Source organism: Talaromyces amestolkiae, assembly GCF_001896365.1.
Source record: "Talaromyces amestolkiae strain CIB chromosome Unknown scaffold22.1, whole genome shotgun sequence".
Classification (NCBI taxonomy): domain Eukaryota; kingdom Fungi; phylum Ascomycota; class Eurotiomycetes; order Eurotiales; family Trichocomaceae; genus Talaromyces; species Talaromyces amestolkiae.
The window spans coordinates 1-16,182 of NW_024468058.1; the positions used below are offsets into that span (position 1 = coordinate 1).

The 16,182-nt window shown below is 47.4% G+C and overlaps 8 protein-coding genes across 8 annotated transcripts; 3 read left to right on the plus strand and 5 right to left on the minus strand.

Moving 5' to 3' along the window:
- Nucleotides 1-2,992: 2,992 nt before the first annotated feature.
- On the minus strand, nt 2,993-4,059 carry BHQ10_008977 (uncharacterized protein; the record flags this gene model as incomplete). The annotated part of the gene is made up of 3 exons (XM_040881841.1): nt 2,993-3,557; nt 3,614-3,699; nt 3,763-4,059. The coding sequence occupies 3 exons, from the start codon at nt 4,057-4,059 to the stop codon at nt 2,993-2,995; spliced, it is 948 nt and encodes a 315-aa protein (XP_040737479.1).
- Nucleotides 4,060-4,570: 511 nt separating this feature from the next.
- BHQ10_008978 (uncharacterized protein) lies at nt 4,571-6,477 on the minus strand (the record flags this gene model as incomplete). The annotated part of the gene is made up of 4 exons (XM_040881842.1): nt 4,571-4,745; nt 4,799-5,790; nt 5,850-6,006; nt 6,065-6,477. The coding sequence occupies 4 exons, from the start codon at nt 6,475-6,477 to the stop codon at nt 4,571-4,573; spliced, it is 1,737 nt and encodes a 578-aa protein (XP_040737480.1).
- Nucleotides 6,478-6,792: 315 nt separating this feature from the next.
- Nucleotides 6,793-8,441, plus strand: BHQ10_008979 (uncharacterized protein; the record flags this gene model as incomplete). The annotated part of the gene is made up of 2 exons (XM_040881843.1): nt 6,793-6,905; nt 6,959-8,441. The coding sequence occupies 2 exons, from the start codon at nt 6,793-6,795 to the stop codon at nt 8,439-8,441; spliced, it is 1,596 nt and encodes a 531-aa protein (XP_040737481.1).
- Nucleotides 8,442-8,513: 72 nt separating this feature from the next.
- Nucleotides 8,514-10,159, minus strand: BHQ10_008980 (uncharacterized protein; the record flags this gene model as incomplete). Its single annotated transcript, XM_040881845.1, has 2 exons — nt 8,514-8,982; nt 9,036-10,159. 2 exons carry the CDS (start codon nt 10,157-10,159, stop codon nt 8,514-8,516), a joined length of 1,593 nt encoding a protein of 530 aa, XP_040737482.1.
- An 894-nt stretch (nt 10,160-11,053) lies between these two features.
- On the plus strand, nt 11,054-12,539 carry BHQ10_008981 (uncharacterized protein; the record flags this gene model as incomplete). Its single annotated transcript, XM_040881846.1, has 4 exons — nt 11,054-11,609; nt 11,661-11,748; nt 11,877-12,104; nt 12,152-12,539. The coding sequence occupies 4 exons, from the start codon at nt 11,054-11,056 to the stop codon at nt 12,537-12,539; spliced, it is 1,260 nt and encodes a 419-aa protein (XP_040737483.1).
- A 371-nt stretch (nt 12,540-12,910) lies between these two features.
- BHQ10_008982 (uncharacterized protein) lies at nt 12,911-13,449 on the minus strand (the record flags this gene model as incomplete). The annotated part of the gene is made up of 3 exons (XM_040881847.1): nt 12,911-13,089; nt 13,146-13,217; nt 13,278-13,449. The coding sequence occupies 3 exons, from the start codon at nt 13,447-13,449 to the stop codon at nt 12,911-12,913; spliced, it is 423 nt and encodes a 140-aa protein (XP_040737484.1).
- Nucleotides 13,450-14,119: 670 nt separating this feature from the next.
- On the plus strand, nt 14,120-14,723 carry BHQ10_008983 (uncharacterized protein; the record flags this gene model as incomplete). The annotated part of the gene is made up of 4 exons (XM_040881848.1): nt 14,120-14,172; nt 14,263-14,351; nt 14,414-14,617; nt 14,668-14,723. 4 exons carry the CDS (start codon nt 14,120-14,122, stop codon nt 14,721-14,723), a joined length of 402 nt encoding a protein of 133 aa, XP_040737485.1.
- Nucleotides 14,724-15,159: 436 nt separating this feature from the next.
- On the minus strand, nt 15,160-15,729 carry BHQ10_008984 (uncharacterized protein; the record flags this gene model as incomplete). Its single annotated transcript, XM_040881849.1, has 5 exons — nt 15,160-15,185; nt 15,245-15,286; nt 15,345-15,423; nt 15,482-15,614; nt 15,710-15,729. 5 exons carry the CDS (start codon nt 15,727-15,729, stop codon nt 15,160-15,162), a joined length of 300 nt encoding a protein of 99 aa, XP_040737486.1.
- Nucleotides 15,730-16,182: the final 453 nt, after the last annotated feature.

Sequence of the window (16,182 nt, forward strand, 5' to 3'; positions counted from 1 at the left end):
ATATTTATATAAATTATATTTTTTTATACTTTTTTCTATACCCTAATATAGATACTAGTATATATTTAATAATTATTTTTTCTATTTATATATAATCTTCCTACACTTCTTTATTCTTTTAAATATATATAGTTATATATTTCCTGCTTATATCAACTATAAGCCTATATCTTTAGCTAACCACTTATATATCTAGCCATGGAAATAACTAGTCATAGTGTTAGCTGCTTTAATAAACGCCTTCCCTTAATAGTACTAGATTCTGCCTAGTATCATGCAAGTTGGTTTCGTAACAGTCTCTGGTGTGCGACCTAAACTATACTAGATAAAATAGCTAGCGTATATATAAGGAAAGCGATATATGCTTAGATAATTATAAATAATAACTTAAGTCATATTATTAATATATATAAAATTTAATCTTCTAATGATATTAGAAACAATATGCTATATCTAATCTAGTATCCTGATTAAGCATATTCAAGTATATACAAGGCTCTTACAAGTGTAGTATCCTTTATAAGACTAATAGTCTTATACGTAGCAATCCATATATAAGATAAAAATCTCTTTAACTGGCTGCTTGACAACGTTGGTACAGCTTTAATATTTCTAGCTTTTTGAGAAGCCCATATTTAAAATCAGGCTAGGGAAGATGGTTATTCTTCCTATTTCATCTATTGCCTCAAGTCTCGCAGTAAGAAATTAGAGATAGATCTTGACGCTTTTATAAAAATTTAGAAAATATATATAGTAGAACTAAGGCAGAGTAGCAATTACTTGGCGAAACATATAATACCTGATAGGGTTCATAGCAGTATAGAGGATTGGGGTTTCTACGATAGGTACATAGTAGATGCTTCCCATATCGAATTGTTTGCAACAGCACCTGACTCGTGGCGTCCAGAACGGTGGAATGTTGAATTAGACTACGAGGATTGGCCTAAAAGGGTAAGGCCTCGCGAGTAGTTTAGCATCAAGAAGTCCCTTGTAATATTGAAAATTTTGAGCTGTTCAACAATTAACCTCTATGTTTGGCATAAGTATAGCTTGTATCTTGATACTTCGTGCAGCAAGACTGCAGTTCAGCTCTCTACAATAGCAATCAGCCAACATTTCGAGCTAGATACTACGCGCACCCAGCGAATGGACAGAAAGACCCAACCTACCTAGTAGGGGTATATTTCAGACCAGGACCTTTTGCTTGTCTAGACTTTGTACACAATTGAGGCGAGAAACACAACGTCAGCCTCACTATTACTGCTAAGAGTGGGCCGCTGCATCAGCATTATTCAAGGAAGCTCAATAGCTATATAATGCTAAATTACCTTCATAGTTCCCTACCGATGACTAACAGACTATAGATTGCCTTTCAACGATAATCTAACTTGTCAACTTATTAAACCAGGCTGGATGAAAACAACTTTCACCTGTGTCTAAAACCGCGAATACCGCAGAAAAACCCACTACAGTCAAGTGTTTCAGCTAGTCTGCCAATACTAGAAGAATGTCAATACATGTAGAGGGGCGTACATACAATGCCGGGGGGAGAAGGTCGTATTACTGCTAAAATCAATTGCCTAGGATCAATGCAGGACGCAGAAGATAAAGTCAACGAAGGAAGATCTAAACATGAGAAGAGCGGGTGGTATAACTATATTTGGTACTGCTCCCAATACAACAGTGGATGTTGCGCGCTTCCCGAGAGTCAAGCAAACAAGCGTAGAGGCGTTTTTCCGCCGCACTCCAGATGTATAGTCAAAATAGATGAGCACGTTACTAGCTAATATTCTAACTTGTTCACTCTGTTCTAGGTCCAGGCAGAGTTGTTCAATTGGATATGAGATTGACCTCCCCAGCTTTTCCTAACCTGTACATCTGAGCTAGAAGAACAAATTTGTGCTTGATGCAATACAACAGAGAGCAGCTATCGGTAGCAATTGTACCGTCTTATCCGACTTCAATTGGATTGATGCATCCAACTTCAAGTGAAGCTGACCAAGGTTAATCAAGTCTATGGCCGGAAACTCATGCCTTGGAAATGTAGATTTGATTTGCTGCATCTGAACAGTCGCAAATTGGCACTACTGTATCTGACGGTTTTCTGAGAAACGTTATAAAGACCAGAAAATTGACCACTTGCCTAAAAACAAAGCCCGATATAGGGTTGGTATTTTGATGATGTATATTGGTGAGTTTCTTCTAACGAGAGCCACATGTTGGCGCGTATACGTAGATGATATTCTGTCATGCCTCAGTCAAATGTGTCAGATATCCACGATGATGAAATGAACGAACCAGACCATCAACTATGTCTATCCCACCGGGCAAAGAAAGGGTCAGCAATACACCTTCTTGAAGGAACTTACAGAGTACGACGCCTCCAAGCAGTCTATAACTTTTCAAGTCCCAAGGCCTAATTATCCCGCCATGATCTTTTTTGGAACAACGGTCTGGACTCTCTCGGGCCAAGGAAGACTCACTTTCGCTGGATCGTCCGGGGTTCTCCTCTGCCAGATGAGTACATGGAAGTTTTGCGCGAAGATCTTGAACGTTTCGACGGCCCGGTCTCATTGTTGTCCATTGCCAACCCAGCTAGTCTAGGTAGTCAGTCGGCATTGAGCAAATGAGAGCGAGGATGACTTGGACTCTCTGGTTCAAGACCGATGGGTGGATCTTTATTGGTTTATAAGATACATATAAGTCATTGATATTATCTTTATCCTCATAAAGTCTATAACTATAGGGTTGCTGTTTAACGATACAGCAAAATCGTAATCCTGAACGAGTCGGGGTTCTATACACAAGAAACAGGCATTAAAAAGGGTAGTTGAACAAGTATTGTGTCCTGAAAGATCAAGGGGTGCCTTGGCCCGGTCTTGTCTGGTCATGCTTCGTCACGAAGAGCAATCGACATTGATGACTGATGAAATGCGGTGGTTGAGGGAAGTAAGCAAGAAGTTCAGACGCGTCGGAGAGGTAGAAAGACATTCTAGTTAGCCTTCTTGGCCACCTTCTCGGCCTTCTTCTCACGCCAGCGCTTCACCGATTCAGGAGTATATTCAGTGTCGAGGACAAAGTCCCACCAGCGGAAGCTGCTGGCAAAGTTGCCAATGAACTTCTCGTGGTGAACATCGTGGTGGTCTGCGCCAGCCCAGAAAGGCAGGAAGTGGTGCAAGCTCCATGGGAACTCGTAGCCGCTGTGAGCATCAATAGCCTGGAACAAGCGCAAGACGATCCAAATGTACATGGTCAAGATGTGGAGGTCGCCAGTGAAAGCACACCATAAGATGGGGCAGCCAACGGTTCCGAATCCGAGAAGCATGACTTCAATTGGAGAAGCGTATTCTGCAGCCAAGCCGAAAGGAGCAGAGTATTGGTGGTGGATCTTGTGAATGGCCTTGTAAAGAGGACCCCAGTGAAGAGCGCGATGAAGGAAGTAGTGCCATGTATCCTCCATAACGAAGAAGATTGCGATTTGGTATGCCATCGTCCAGAGAGAAGGGAAGGGAACCGTGGTAGTGAGACCGAAGTATTGGGCCATGGGATGGAAGAGCCTGAATATTCGTAAGCTTTGTTCAGGAAATAATTTACCGAGCCGAGGATAGCTTACCAAATCTGAGGAAGTTCAACAGTAAAGTGACTAAGAAGAACGAGTCTCGCGCATTCCCATTGTTCCTTCAAGGTGGGGATCTTGTTCTGTATGGGCAGTCGCGAATTAGTGATATGCAGAGCAGGAGGACATTCAATGGCGATTCTTACATCCTGAATCTTGTACTTTTTGAAGAGACCCAAAGTGTCGATAAGGATCCAAGGGAGAGCTCGGCCGAAATACACGACTTCGTGCATCACAAACGACATAATGCCAGTTGCGAGGACATCGTTCTGCATAAAGGCGTACCAGGCTACCCACAGTCTCTCAAAGACATTAAGGTGGACATTGTACTTGGAGATCTCCTCGAAATGGCTCCAGTACGTCTCCGGTGTCGCAGAAAACAGGGTGGAATTCCTAGGGAGGTTTAGTTTGTGGAGTTCGCCGTGGTGTGAGACGCGGGGCATTCATGGACATACATCTTGTAGGTTTGGATCGACTGGCAGGCGCATACAACTAGAGAGATGCTATAGTCAGTTGTATGGAAGCTGAGGTGCTGCCAGAAAGAGAATTGGGAAGAGGCTGTAGGGTATAAGTAATAGTTTCTGGAGGCAAATCTTGCAGGAAAAGGAGACCGCCTGCTGGGTGGAGTGATGTCGCAGTGCTGATTGGCTGCAGCCCCTGAGAGGAGACGCCTTCCCGGGTGGTGCGACCCCTTTCTCTGCGCCGTGATTGGTGGACATCAATGACTAAGCTGCACATCAGGCCCGGATTAACGCTGTTCCGATCGGGTACGCTCCCTCCGAGTCAGATCAGCTTAGTCATCTTTGCGTTCTCACCAACTAAGTTAGGGCTTAGCTTCTTAATCCGCTGAGTCTACCATGTATCGTATGACACGGCCCTCAACAGCCGAGAATACACTGCAACATACAGCAGTCATGATCATTATCATTACATAGTATATCGTACATCTGACCATCAGTCGTCCGGGTATTCGTCACGCATATTGCTCACAAATCTCCGCTCCTTTTCGTCCCACCGCTTGAAATGCTTGCCCGCGATGGCCAGCAGCCGGCTAGACAGATCCGACATGGTCGGCGTGATGGTCTGAATGTTCTCTTCTGCGACGTAGCGGATACTTCGATCCTCGACACTACGACCACATATCAGCTCAACCCGGGGAAAAGTATGAACGGATATACTAACAGCGCGTGGTAGAAACTCTGCTTACGTCCGGCTTGGAGTTGATCAATGCCCATCCGCCGCATCCATTCCTCGCCCGCATCACATTCCGCGTCCCATCCCGTAATGATCGCCTGGTAATCGTACCGCCGATGAATAAAAACTTGGCCCACTCGGTACTTGACCTTTTGATGCTCTGGTCCACGCGGATGGACCGTCTTTGCCATCTCGTCGACCGTACGCATGACGCGTAATCCTTCCGAGACATGGTCGACCTCGATCGAGTCCCGGAGTCGTGACAACACGTACTGCTCAACCAGGGAAATGTCCCATGGAAATTCTTTGAAAAAGAGTTCCATGAACCACGGCAGTCTTCTTCTGACCTCGTTAAATCTAGAGTCCGGTGTAGTCAACATCAAAGACCAGAGACCCGCATATCGAGCGCTTTCAGGATCCAAAACATTTGGGTCTTCCGGAACGTCTTGCAACGAGTTCAATATGTTCTTGCCGCATCTCCAGACTATATCTGATAATGATGTCTTTCCGAGAAATTGTGACTGGCCGCCCATTTGAGGCCCATATAGGTTCAATTGACGCTGCAGATCAGTGACGGGAACTTCAACGTCAGATCGCCACGGGTCCATATACATTGGTAAACCGGGACTGTCGTCTGTAATTTCCCTTCCATCCATGTTGAAGCCGACAGCGGGTAAGATAATGACCAGCACATGAAAAGGGAATCCGCATGGTTGGGCATTGAGTCCAAATCGTTGCGCAATAGCGCAGTATATTGTAGCCGAAATCAAAGGCAAAGAGTTGTGCCCTTGATCCCGTAGAGCCAGTCCAAGGAAGTTGTGCTCTAGATTGTGGTATTCCCGACCAGCGCGTATGCCAGTGTAACTATTCGAGAGCAGGTAAGATGCGATGTATAGCGCCCTCTGACGTGGTGTCAGACTGCGTATGTCTGGATTCCGTTGTAATACATTGTCTGCGATGGCATCAAGCATGTCGCGTATCTGTCGCCATCCAAAGTAAGTAAGCTCGTCCAAGGAGAAACGATGCAATAAATTCCTACCTCTTCAAGTGAATCAATCCCGCATTGGGGAACGAAAAGATCAAAGCCGCCCAGGGCACGTTCGAGTGATGTATCTCTCCCATTCTCCCTCAAATTGGCCCATAGTGGTATAGCTATATTGCGCTGTAGACAGCCCAACATGGCATGACTGTAATATCTGCATACAATCAACGCGTCAATCACAATTTCCTTCAGAAAATGGTCAACCAACGCACCTTCTAGCCAAATAATCATCCAAATCCATACTGGCACGCGCATGTCGCAAAAGCGTATCCTTCACATCATACCCATGATCAATAATGACCCGCGCCTTATTGATACGCCCCGACTGACTCGAGAGTATATCATCTAAAACCTTTGTCGTAACCCAATCCGTGAAATGTCGCTCAGCATACAACTCCTTCCACCCTACTGTCGAAGGTGGCTGTCTCAATTTATCGGCATAGTTGTGTTTCCCATCCCAGTACTGAAATCGCGACTGGCAGTAGTGCCGCCACAATAAAGGCTCGTTTGTGATACCGCGAAATCTGCGACTTGTTCTTTCGAGCGCAAGGCATTGCGCGGGTTCGCTGTGGTGTAATATCAGGTGGAGGATTTCGTCGGGGAGGTCGTCGAGGGTCGCGCGCATTGTGGTGTACGGCCGGGTCCCGGGAATATTGTGGTCAATATATCACATTGGCGTTGATTAATCCAGTTTCCATAAAATACCAAAACTATATGTTGTCGTTGATTATATAAAGGCGTCTATGCTAGACTGAATAAGCGTGGGGGAGGATGGTTTGGGCGAGACGAAGCGATGATGTTACGTTCCGATAAGATAAGACAAAATCGATCCCCCACAAAGTCTTCAGTATTTACATCTGCCTCACATACTCATTGCTTGCTTTTTTGGAGCGTCAACATTTATATACCTTGCATAGCGGCGGTTTATTTTTCCTTCACGATGGGTCAGAGTCAGTCAACAGGCTCAAACAACGATGACGCCGGTCAAGAAGCCGAGCATCGTGCGGACTACTACGAGCTTCTGGGAGTAGAACGAGACGCAACAGATGATGAGTTAGTAGTATCCCATACACATATACATACTGTAAACTGACGATATGACCCAGAATAAAAAAAGCCTACAGAAGAAAAGCCCTCGAACTTCACCCAGACCGAAATTACGGTGAAGTCGAAGCAGCCACAAAACTCTTCGCTGAAGTACAATGCGCCTACGAAGTCCTCTCCGACCCCCAAGAAAGAGCATGGTACGATTCACACCAGTATGTAGAGTTTGCCGAAGATGGAGCCGCAACAACTGGTCAGGACCAACAGCCCGCGTCGGGGGGTTTCAAAATGACATCCTCCGCCATCACGAGTCTAGTAATGAATTTCAATCCGCATATGGAATTCTCGGATTCTCCGAGTGGGTTTTTCGGTGGTTTGCGAGATATTTTCGACCAGATCGCGACAGATGAAGGGATAGCATGTCGATGGGATGGGTCTGAGCCTGTGGACTACCCCAGTTTCGGGGCCAAGCAGGACTCATACGAAGAAGTCGTGCGTCCGTTCTATGCCGTATGGACAAGCTTTTCAACCAAGAAGTCATTCGCATGGATGGATAAATACAAATTGAGCGAAGCACCCGATCGACGGATTCGGCGATTGATGGAGAAGGAAAACAAGAAGATGCGCGACGACGGGGTCAGGGAGTACAACGACGCAGTGCGCTCACTCGTTGCGTTTGTTAAGAAGCGTGATCCGCGATACAAGTCCAATATCCAAACGGAGGCTGAGAGACAGCGCATGCTCCGCGAGTCTGCGGCTGCGCAGGCAGCGCGTTCGCGCGCGGCGAACCAGGCCAAGATGCAGGATCATGTCATCCCTGAGTGGGCGCAGACCCACGAATCGCAACCGGGTGAGGACGAGCATGAAGGCCAGTTCTTCAGTAGCTCCGAATCCGAAGTTGAGCATTTTGAGTGCGTTGTGTGTAACAAGCTGTTTAAGAGTCAGAAGCAGTTTGAGGCGCATGAGAGGAGTAAGAAGCATATCAAGGCTGTCAAGCAGTTACGGAAGGAGATGCTGCTTGAGGATGAGGAGCTTAATCTTGATGTGGATGAGGAGCAGGAGGTGAGGCTGGTCGAGTCTGAGGACGATGTCGACCCGGCAGTGGTACATAATACTGCAGATAAGGTCGATAATATCAACGAGATAGAAGACACCAAGAATACACCCTTGAAATCAGATATTGCATCACGAAGCCCGTCTCCTTCCGCCTCCGAGGACGAGGATGAGGATTACATCGACCCAACCCAAACAAAAACAGAAACTACATCTTTATCTACCAGTTTAATCGCAGAGGACGACGATGAAGACCTGGAATCAAAAACCGCCACAACAGCAAAGCTAGGAAAAGCCAAACAAAAAAGAGCCAAGAAGCTAGCAGCGCAACAAGTAGCCTCTTCTACAGACGCGCAAAATATATGCGCGCATTGTCAAGCTACATTTACTTCGCGGACACAATTATTCTCGCACCTAAGGGAAACAGGCCATGCTCAGCCCGTTCAGACGGCGCAGTCAAAGTCTAAAAAGGGCAAGAAATCTAGAAAGTAATTCTATACATTCGTCTAAATCATGTCTATGGCGAACACGCACGCATGAACAGTTCTATCTCTTGGACATTTGTTAACCCAGTCCAGCACGGGTATTCTTGACAACGTGGGCGACAGGTTGCAAGATACCCTTGTTGTTGAGGGCACCCAATGCTGTTCCTGAGCTCCATCCCATCTTCTCCAGCATGGCTCTGCCCTTGTTGCCTGCTCCAATCTCGGGTGCGGAACCTCCAACCACCTCGCCTTCAAGGTAGGATGCACCCATATTCGTCGTCTGGCGTCGGCGGGTATTCTTCGGTCCCGGAGAAGCTCGTTCGCTGACACTAATGCGAGTGCTCTGGCGCAGATTGAACCGTGGCTGGGCCAGGATTTTGTCAAGTTTGGTACTGTGCTTGCCATTGAAGTTTGGCGTCCGGCCTGTTTTGTACAGGACGGGGAATCGAGCATTGCCCTTGCCTCGAGACTGGGATTTGAGCGCCAACGCATTGGCCAATTCATGTACCACTCTGCGGTGGTGCTTCTTCATGGGAGGCAGATCAAGGCTATCATGGTGTTAGTAACTCGTCTAGAATATATAAAGGTAAACCAAGAATACCTATCTGATTGTGACTGAAGGAAAGCCTTCAGCTCTACCTTCAATCCCTCAATGCCAACCCCAGATTTATCCTTGCCTCTGCGGTCGAGTGTCTTCTTGTTCTTCCCAAGTAAACCATCTGCACGAAGCTTCTCTCTTTCGCGTTTCTTGGCCGCCTTTCTGTCCCGGTCTTTCTCCCATGCATTTTCAATCTGAAGCTCGAGATCACTGTCGCTAAGACCAAAGTCCATCTGACGCTTTCCTTTCCTCTTCTTGTTCTTCTTCTTCAGAGGACCATCCTGCTGCATATCCACGATTTCAAAATCAACCTCGCGCTCGCCTTCAAAGAGATCCAGCGACATGTCGTCATTTGCCCAGTGTGCCTCGAGTTCTTTGAGCGATGATCCATGACGGATCTGTGATATAATATCGTCAAGCATGGACGAGTCATCTGTGTCGTCCGAAGAATCATCGTCATCGTCTTCCTCGTCAGAGATGTCATTAACAATCTCTTCAAGCATTGAGCTTTCGTCGACAATATCGAGCGTCGATAAGGTGCGAAATTTGGCTTTCTCTTCCTTGGTTAAACGAAATTCGTCTTCAAAGACATCATCGATTTGCTCGCCGTCATCATCCTCGCTCGACGAGTAGGTAGTCTTTGCGTTGCGAGCCACGTTTTTGACATAGTCGGCGAAGACACTGTCATCGTCCCATATAGATTTCTTGATGGGTTTTTGGCTCTTCTTTCCCTTTCGCTTGTTTCTGGGCTGTCTCTTCGACGATAAACCGATGTATGAATCTTGGAGGTTCTCGGGATCTCGCGGATCGGTAGCAATTGAAGTGCTCTCTGTCTGTGTTGGCAAGGAGAATTGTATGTCCTCTTCCACAACTTGCACGGCTATTCGCGAGAATGTAGCCTGTGGCTGGTCACGAGATGTTGCGCTGACCTTGTTATTTCGCGTGTTCTGATTTAGTCTCCCGCTGAACACGACCTCGTCCTCACTACTGTCGGGTTCACGGTCGCTCGGTGGGCGATAGTTAAATCGCGTGTTGGCTTTCAGAGGTTCGTGGCGTGGTCTTTCGCCACATGAATCGAGAAAAAAGAGAGGTGCTGCTGAATCATGAGTTTCCTCATAGCCAGACATTCTGGCGGGGCGGCTGGATTGCTACCAGTGCTGCCGTAATTCGCGTCGAAAATAATCTCTCGATAATCGGCTGCACGGTCTGCCTATAACTCGCTATTGTCAGCACGGTTTCAGTTACGTATATAGGCTCATTTTAGCCTCACCTAGCGATCAATCTGCGATGAGAACACTGTGAGGTGTTGCTTGGTTCGAAAAAGGAATTAAGTGGTTCGGGAGAAGGAAGGCGGGAGTGGAGCAGCACAGCGGTGGCGATGGAGCCCGACTGGGACAGACCGCTTGCTCTGTCTAGGATGTGTCTATGGTAGTATGCTTACTTATGTTTGCCGTTTGAAGGAGATTTGTTCTTAGGTTTCCATTTGGATGATCGGGTTTACAGTCTGGCTTTGGTCCTCCTCCGAATCTTGTTCCAGGTAGGTGGGAGGTCTCAAGCGGTTGGTCAGGATGTCAACTGAATATGCAAACCAAATGATTTGTAGCATGAGTCTGATTTATGTATGTATGTCTTGTTCATCGATTGTCTGCCTTGTTTCCTTGAGTCATATTGTATTATAGCATATGCAATCTTCTTGGGCTTGTCAGCGGGCTCGTTCCAGCGTCTTGATGCTTAAAACGACGAGTGTAGCCCTGGTCGAATGTACATATGTATTGGTATGGATATTCCTGGGTGAAATGTGTATGTACACGGTGGTATGGTGCTGGATGTCGGTGGTGCCGTTGTAGTCTGGTCCAGGGCAGATAGTCAAGTTGACAATGGTGGTCATCTGTTGCTCATCCATCAAGTGATAGCACATGCATCTACAAATATATATCTTTCTCTCCGCACCAGCCCCCACACCAAGCTTCCCCTTCATCCACTCAACATTTAATGACTACACCGACTCACCCAACACAAACATGAATAACATTGATTTGGGTCGGTATAAGCGCATGATACAGTACTTTTGGGATGCCGAGCCCAAAAACGAGCAGGGCCCAGGGTCAAAGATATGGTGTTTGGGGAATGAATATGTGACGCAACCGAAGGACGAGTTCCCCGCAGGCAACAACAACGACGATGCTGACAAGGAGGACATCGCAGAATCAGGCAGGGCGTTCATACAAGATAATACACAGATAAACGACGGCGGAAATTATAAGGCCCTCAAATCTGACAAAGACGACTCCGCAGCAGCAGCATCTACAATAGAATCATCAAAGGATCTCGGCTGGCCCAAGCCCTTTCTCGATGACTTTGAATCACGAATCTGGATGACATACAGATCCAACTTTCCGCCCATCGCAAGATCCGAAGATGCGACTGCAGCGCAAGCCATGACACTCAGCGTTCGGCTGCGGAGTCAGTTGACGGAGCACCATCAAGGGTTTACGTCGGATACTGGTTGGGGGTGCATGATTCGGTCTGGACAGAGCCTTTTGGCTAATGCGTTGGCTATTTCAAGACTGGGACGAGGTATTTTGTAACTATTTCTCAGGCTGTGGGACTGGCTGACGGGTTTACCAGACTGGCGACGAGGTAGTCACGCGACAGAAGAGAAGAATTTACTTTCGCTATTTGCAGATGATCCGGCTGCACCGTTCTCGATCCATCGGTTCGTGAGACATGGCGCTTTGTATTGTGGGAAACATCCGGGGGAATGGTTCGGGCCTTCTGCTACAGCTACATGTATACAGTGAGTCTGTCCCATAGATTTACTTGGACACAGCTAACAACGAACAGAGCACTTTCAGAAGAATACAAAGACGTAGGCATGAACGTCTACGTGAGCAGCGACAACACATATGTCTACGAAGACAAATTCAAAGCAGTTGCGTACAACCAGCCAGATCGCATGCGACCTACCCTGATCCTTCTCGGAACCAGGCTGGGAATCGACCGAATCACTCCAGTGTATCGAAAGGGACTTGAGGACTTGCTCAGGCTGCCCCAGTCGCTAGGAATTGCAGGGTCCGTCTTCCACTCCCCAAACAAAGTGCCATAACTGATTTGTCCAGTGGTCGACCGTCGTCATCCCATTACTTCATCGGCGTTCAGAATTCGTTCTTCTTCTACCTCGATCCTCACCATACCCGTCCCGCGCTTCCGTACAGAGAAGATTTCGCATACACACAAGACGAAATCGATAGTTGTCATACCCGACGTCTTCGACGCATCCACATCGACGATATGGATCCAAGCATGTTGGTCGGATTTCTGATTCGTGACGAAAACGACTGGACTGACTGGAAACGGAGGATCGTATCGTCGCGTCAAGAGAATGGTGGAAAAGCGATCATTCATATCGTTGACACCGAAAGCGTGCCGACGCCGACAATGGAGCGAGAAGCAGCTTTAGATGAAGTGGAAGCACTCGACGATGACGATGATAGCGAGTTAGTGTAGACAATGCATTACAGAAATGATCGGGGAAAAAACAAGTACAAGAGAAAGAGTAATGTGAATGCACTAAAGCTTGATTTCAAGATCTAGTAAGAGTAGGTGGGAATTGCTTCTAAACAATATCCCCAATTCCAGCGTTATGTTACACCTTCACCACTTGGAATCACAAACCGTAAAATCATTTCGGCCGAAGGTATTCAGGATGAGAAAAAATAAAGAGAAAAACAGACCGTCCCATGACACATTAGAGAAACCCGCGAACACCCAGTTAACCCGCCGCCTCCAAGTTGCCAGAGCGCGAAGCAGCAAAATCAAGCAATAAAAACAAGTGTAATAGACATAAAGCGAAAAAAGCAAAAGAGGTAGTGATATGCTTATTTGGCGGAGGAAGAGTACTTGGTGACGGCCTTAGTACCTTCCGAGACGGCGTGCTTGGCCAATTCACCGGGAAGGATCAGGCGGACTGAGGTCTGGATCTCTCGGGAAGAAATGGTGGATTTCTTGTTGTATGAAGCAAGCTTGGAGGCCTCGGTAGCAACGCGCTCGAAAATATCTGAATTGGATTAGGATATGCAAGATTAAAATAAAGAGATAGAAGACGCGACATACCGTTGACGAAAGAGTTGAGGATGGACATGGCACGGGTAGAGATACCAGTGTCAGGGTGGACTTGCTTGAGGACTAAAGACAAAGACGCGTCAGTAATTGTTGTGATTCCAAAAACGCGTCAAATCGACTCACCCTTGTAAATGTAGGAAGAGTAGGTCTCCTTGCGGGTCTTGCCGCGCTTCTTCTTCTCGCCAGAGGCAGCGGTGGCAGTCTTCTTGCCAGCCTCCTTCTTCTCAGCAGGTGCCTTTCCAGCTGGGGCCTTGCCACCAGTGCTGGGCTTCTTCTCGGCAGCTTTGGGAGGCATTTTTGATTTTGATGAAAATGTGGTTGATTAAAAATCAAAAGTGAGATTGGTTGTTGATGGAGAGACAGAAAGTCGAATGGTGAGCGTGTAGATGCAAGTAAATGGAGAGGGAAGATGGACTCGTGTGGATGATGGGGGAAGGCAGGCCTCTTATACTGGCCGCGCAAAAGGACGGGTGATCCAGCGTGGCTTTCCCAGCCAGAATTTCGATACGGTAACGGCACCGTATGATCTGTATGATCAGTTGCGCTGCGCATAGCAGAAGGCGGGTAGTGCCCCGCTGCGAGGGTAGTATGAGTATGTAACGGCTTCCCGGTATGGCGCTTGGCCCGATCGGGAGGTAGTCCACCACCTGTGATAGGCTGGCGGACAGTCGCTGCTGTGATTTCCTGGCGGCACGCGTTGACGCGTCTGATCCGGGCGGTGATTGGCCGTCTTATCTAAGCGAGAGGTTGATCTGGACGGCGGCTCCCCCAGCGGACGTCACCCGCAGCGCATTCTTATAAATGCGCCCTCATCGCCGGCCGCTGCAACGACGTCCCATTCTCCTCTTCTCCCCTTCATATTTTCGCTCATCCATCAACAATACGCTCGTCTTCGCGACTCTCACGTCCTCCATCGCCCACTACTTTTATTTTCGAGTTTAACTCATCAAATCACCAATTTCAAAATGACTGGAGGCAAATCCGGCGGCAAGGCCAGCGGCAGCAAGAACTCTCAATCGTATGTTTTGATCTCTTTTGGCGCGTCATTCGCGTCTTATCATCACCCTCACTTCGCAATTTGAATCACACTGCTAACTTGTCTACTTAGCCGTTCTTCCAAGGCGGGTCTTGCTTTCCCCGTCGGTCGTGTTCACCGTCTTCTCCGCAAGGGAAACTACGCCCAGCGTGTCGGTGCTGGTGAGTCCACCATTTCCAACCCGTTTCATCAAATGTACGCGTCATACTAATTCATCCATCAGGTGCTCCTGTCTACTTGGCTGCTGTCCTCGAATATCTCGCTGCTGAAATTCTCGAGTTGGCTGGCAACGCCGCCCGTGACAACAAGAAAACCCGTATCATTCCCCGTCATCTCCAGCTCGCCATCCGTAACGATGAGGAGTTGAACAAGCTTTTGGGTCACGTCACCATCGCCCAAGGTGGTGTCCTCCCCAACATTCACCAGAGTACGTTATCATATTCCAATTTGATCAAAACACGTCTAACTTTCTCCCAGACCTTCTCCCCAAGAAGACTCCCAAGAGCGGCAAGGGTCAAAGCCAGGAGCTTTAAATTGCTTTCTCGTTTTATTATTTCCTTCATCGTTTATGTTTTTCGTTTCGGCGTGGTTTGGTTTCCTTATTGACGAGGTAATGGGGTTATGGACTGGGCACATTCATGGCTCTTTTGATTTTTTACATGGTTGTACATTATGTCTACGGACATGGTCTCTACTGGCTCGCGAAGAGTATTCATTGAGTCGATATAATAGTTGGCTCCAGATTAGCTTAGAATACTGAATCCTTCTGGCTTTCATTGCATCTCTTTCCTGACCGTAGTTCGAAATAAATCGATCGAGCAAATTGGCTAGCATATCACTCTCGAACTTGCAATTACGACATGATCATGGATGTTTGCAATTGATATACGTGCAAGATTAAGATCAAGATTGTGATATTGTACAACGCGTCAATTCTATTTTCCCATTGATATCTAGCTACTCTCCTAACTAATGCGCACCAGGTGCATCGGCGTCTGAACAACAGTCAGTACCCTATCAAAAGGAACATGAGTAAAGCAACGCGTAGACTCACAAGGAAGGTCGCGGGGAGGAAGGTTTCGCTCGTATTTGGAACCTATCACAGCGTCAGTATTGCTAATATCAGACTCTGATATCCAATCGATCGCGCATACCTCCTGGTGCCGTAGGAGCTTTGTAAGGATCAGGATGCTTCCATGTTTCGAGTAGTTTTTCTGTCTCTCGGAGGAGTAGCTGCTTCCACCTTAGCTATTGCCTTGCCAGGATAATTGTCACCCGGTGCTGGTAATACCTTTTGCTGACGGGGATCGCGGACGTCCTTGTTGGCGTCGAAGAGTGATCTGATATACACGGCCTGGCCGCGCCAGATGTGCCTATGCACAGCCCAGTCGAGGGCGAGTTTCAGGGAGCGACGGTATAGGGATCTAGTGATGCGAAGGTTAATGTCCGTATTAATATCAATGTCGGTGTCGATGATGGTATGGTGTATTGGTGTCGTTGCGGCGATAGGATGGCTTACGCTGCGGGCTTGAGAGGCATCTTGTCGGTGCACACTGCGATCTGTCATTTAAATGAGTAGATAGACTCAATTACACCTCCCAGCACAGGGTGTACGTACCAGCAACTGTGCAATTGACGGGGGTGGCTGATTCGAGGCAATGAGCGACTATTGGAGTTGTCGTGTGGAGGTCGATCGGAAAGACTTGGCTCTACTCGGGTTGGCGGCAGGGGACTGAGCCCGGGTTGCCGGCTATGACTAACGGTAGTCACGGTACGTAACTGAGTGAATTAGCCATACGGACAGCTCCAAGGAAAATTCCGGCCGCGTCAAGGTTGCCTTCTTTATTCTCCTGTTGAACGGCCTCATTTCTCTGATTATTTTATTTCTCTGTGCGTTCACTGCTGTTCTTTAATACAGACTGATTCGTCTGTCTATACTCTCCTCTCTGTTCAGTCGATTCGTCGAGTGTGATCAATCCTTGACATCATCTG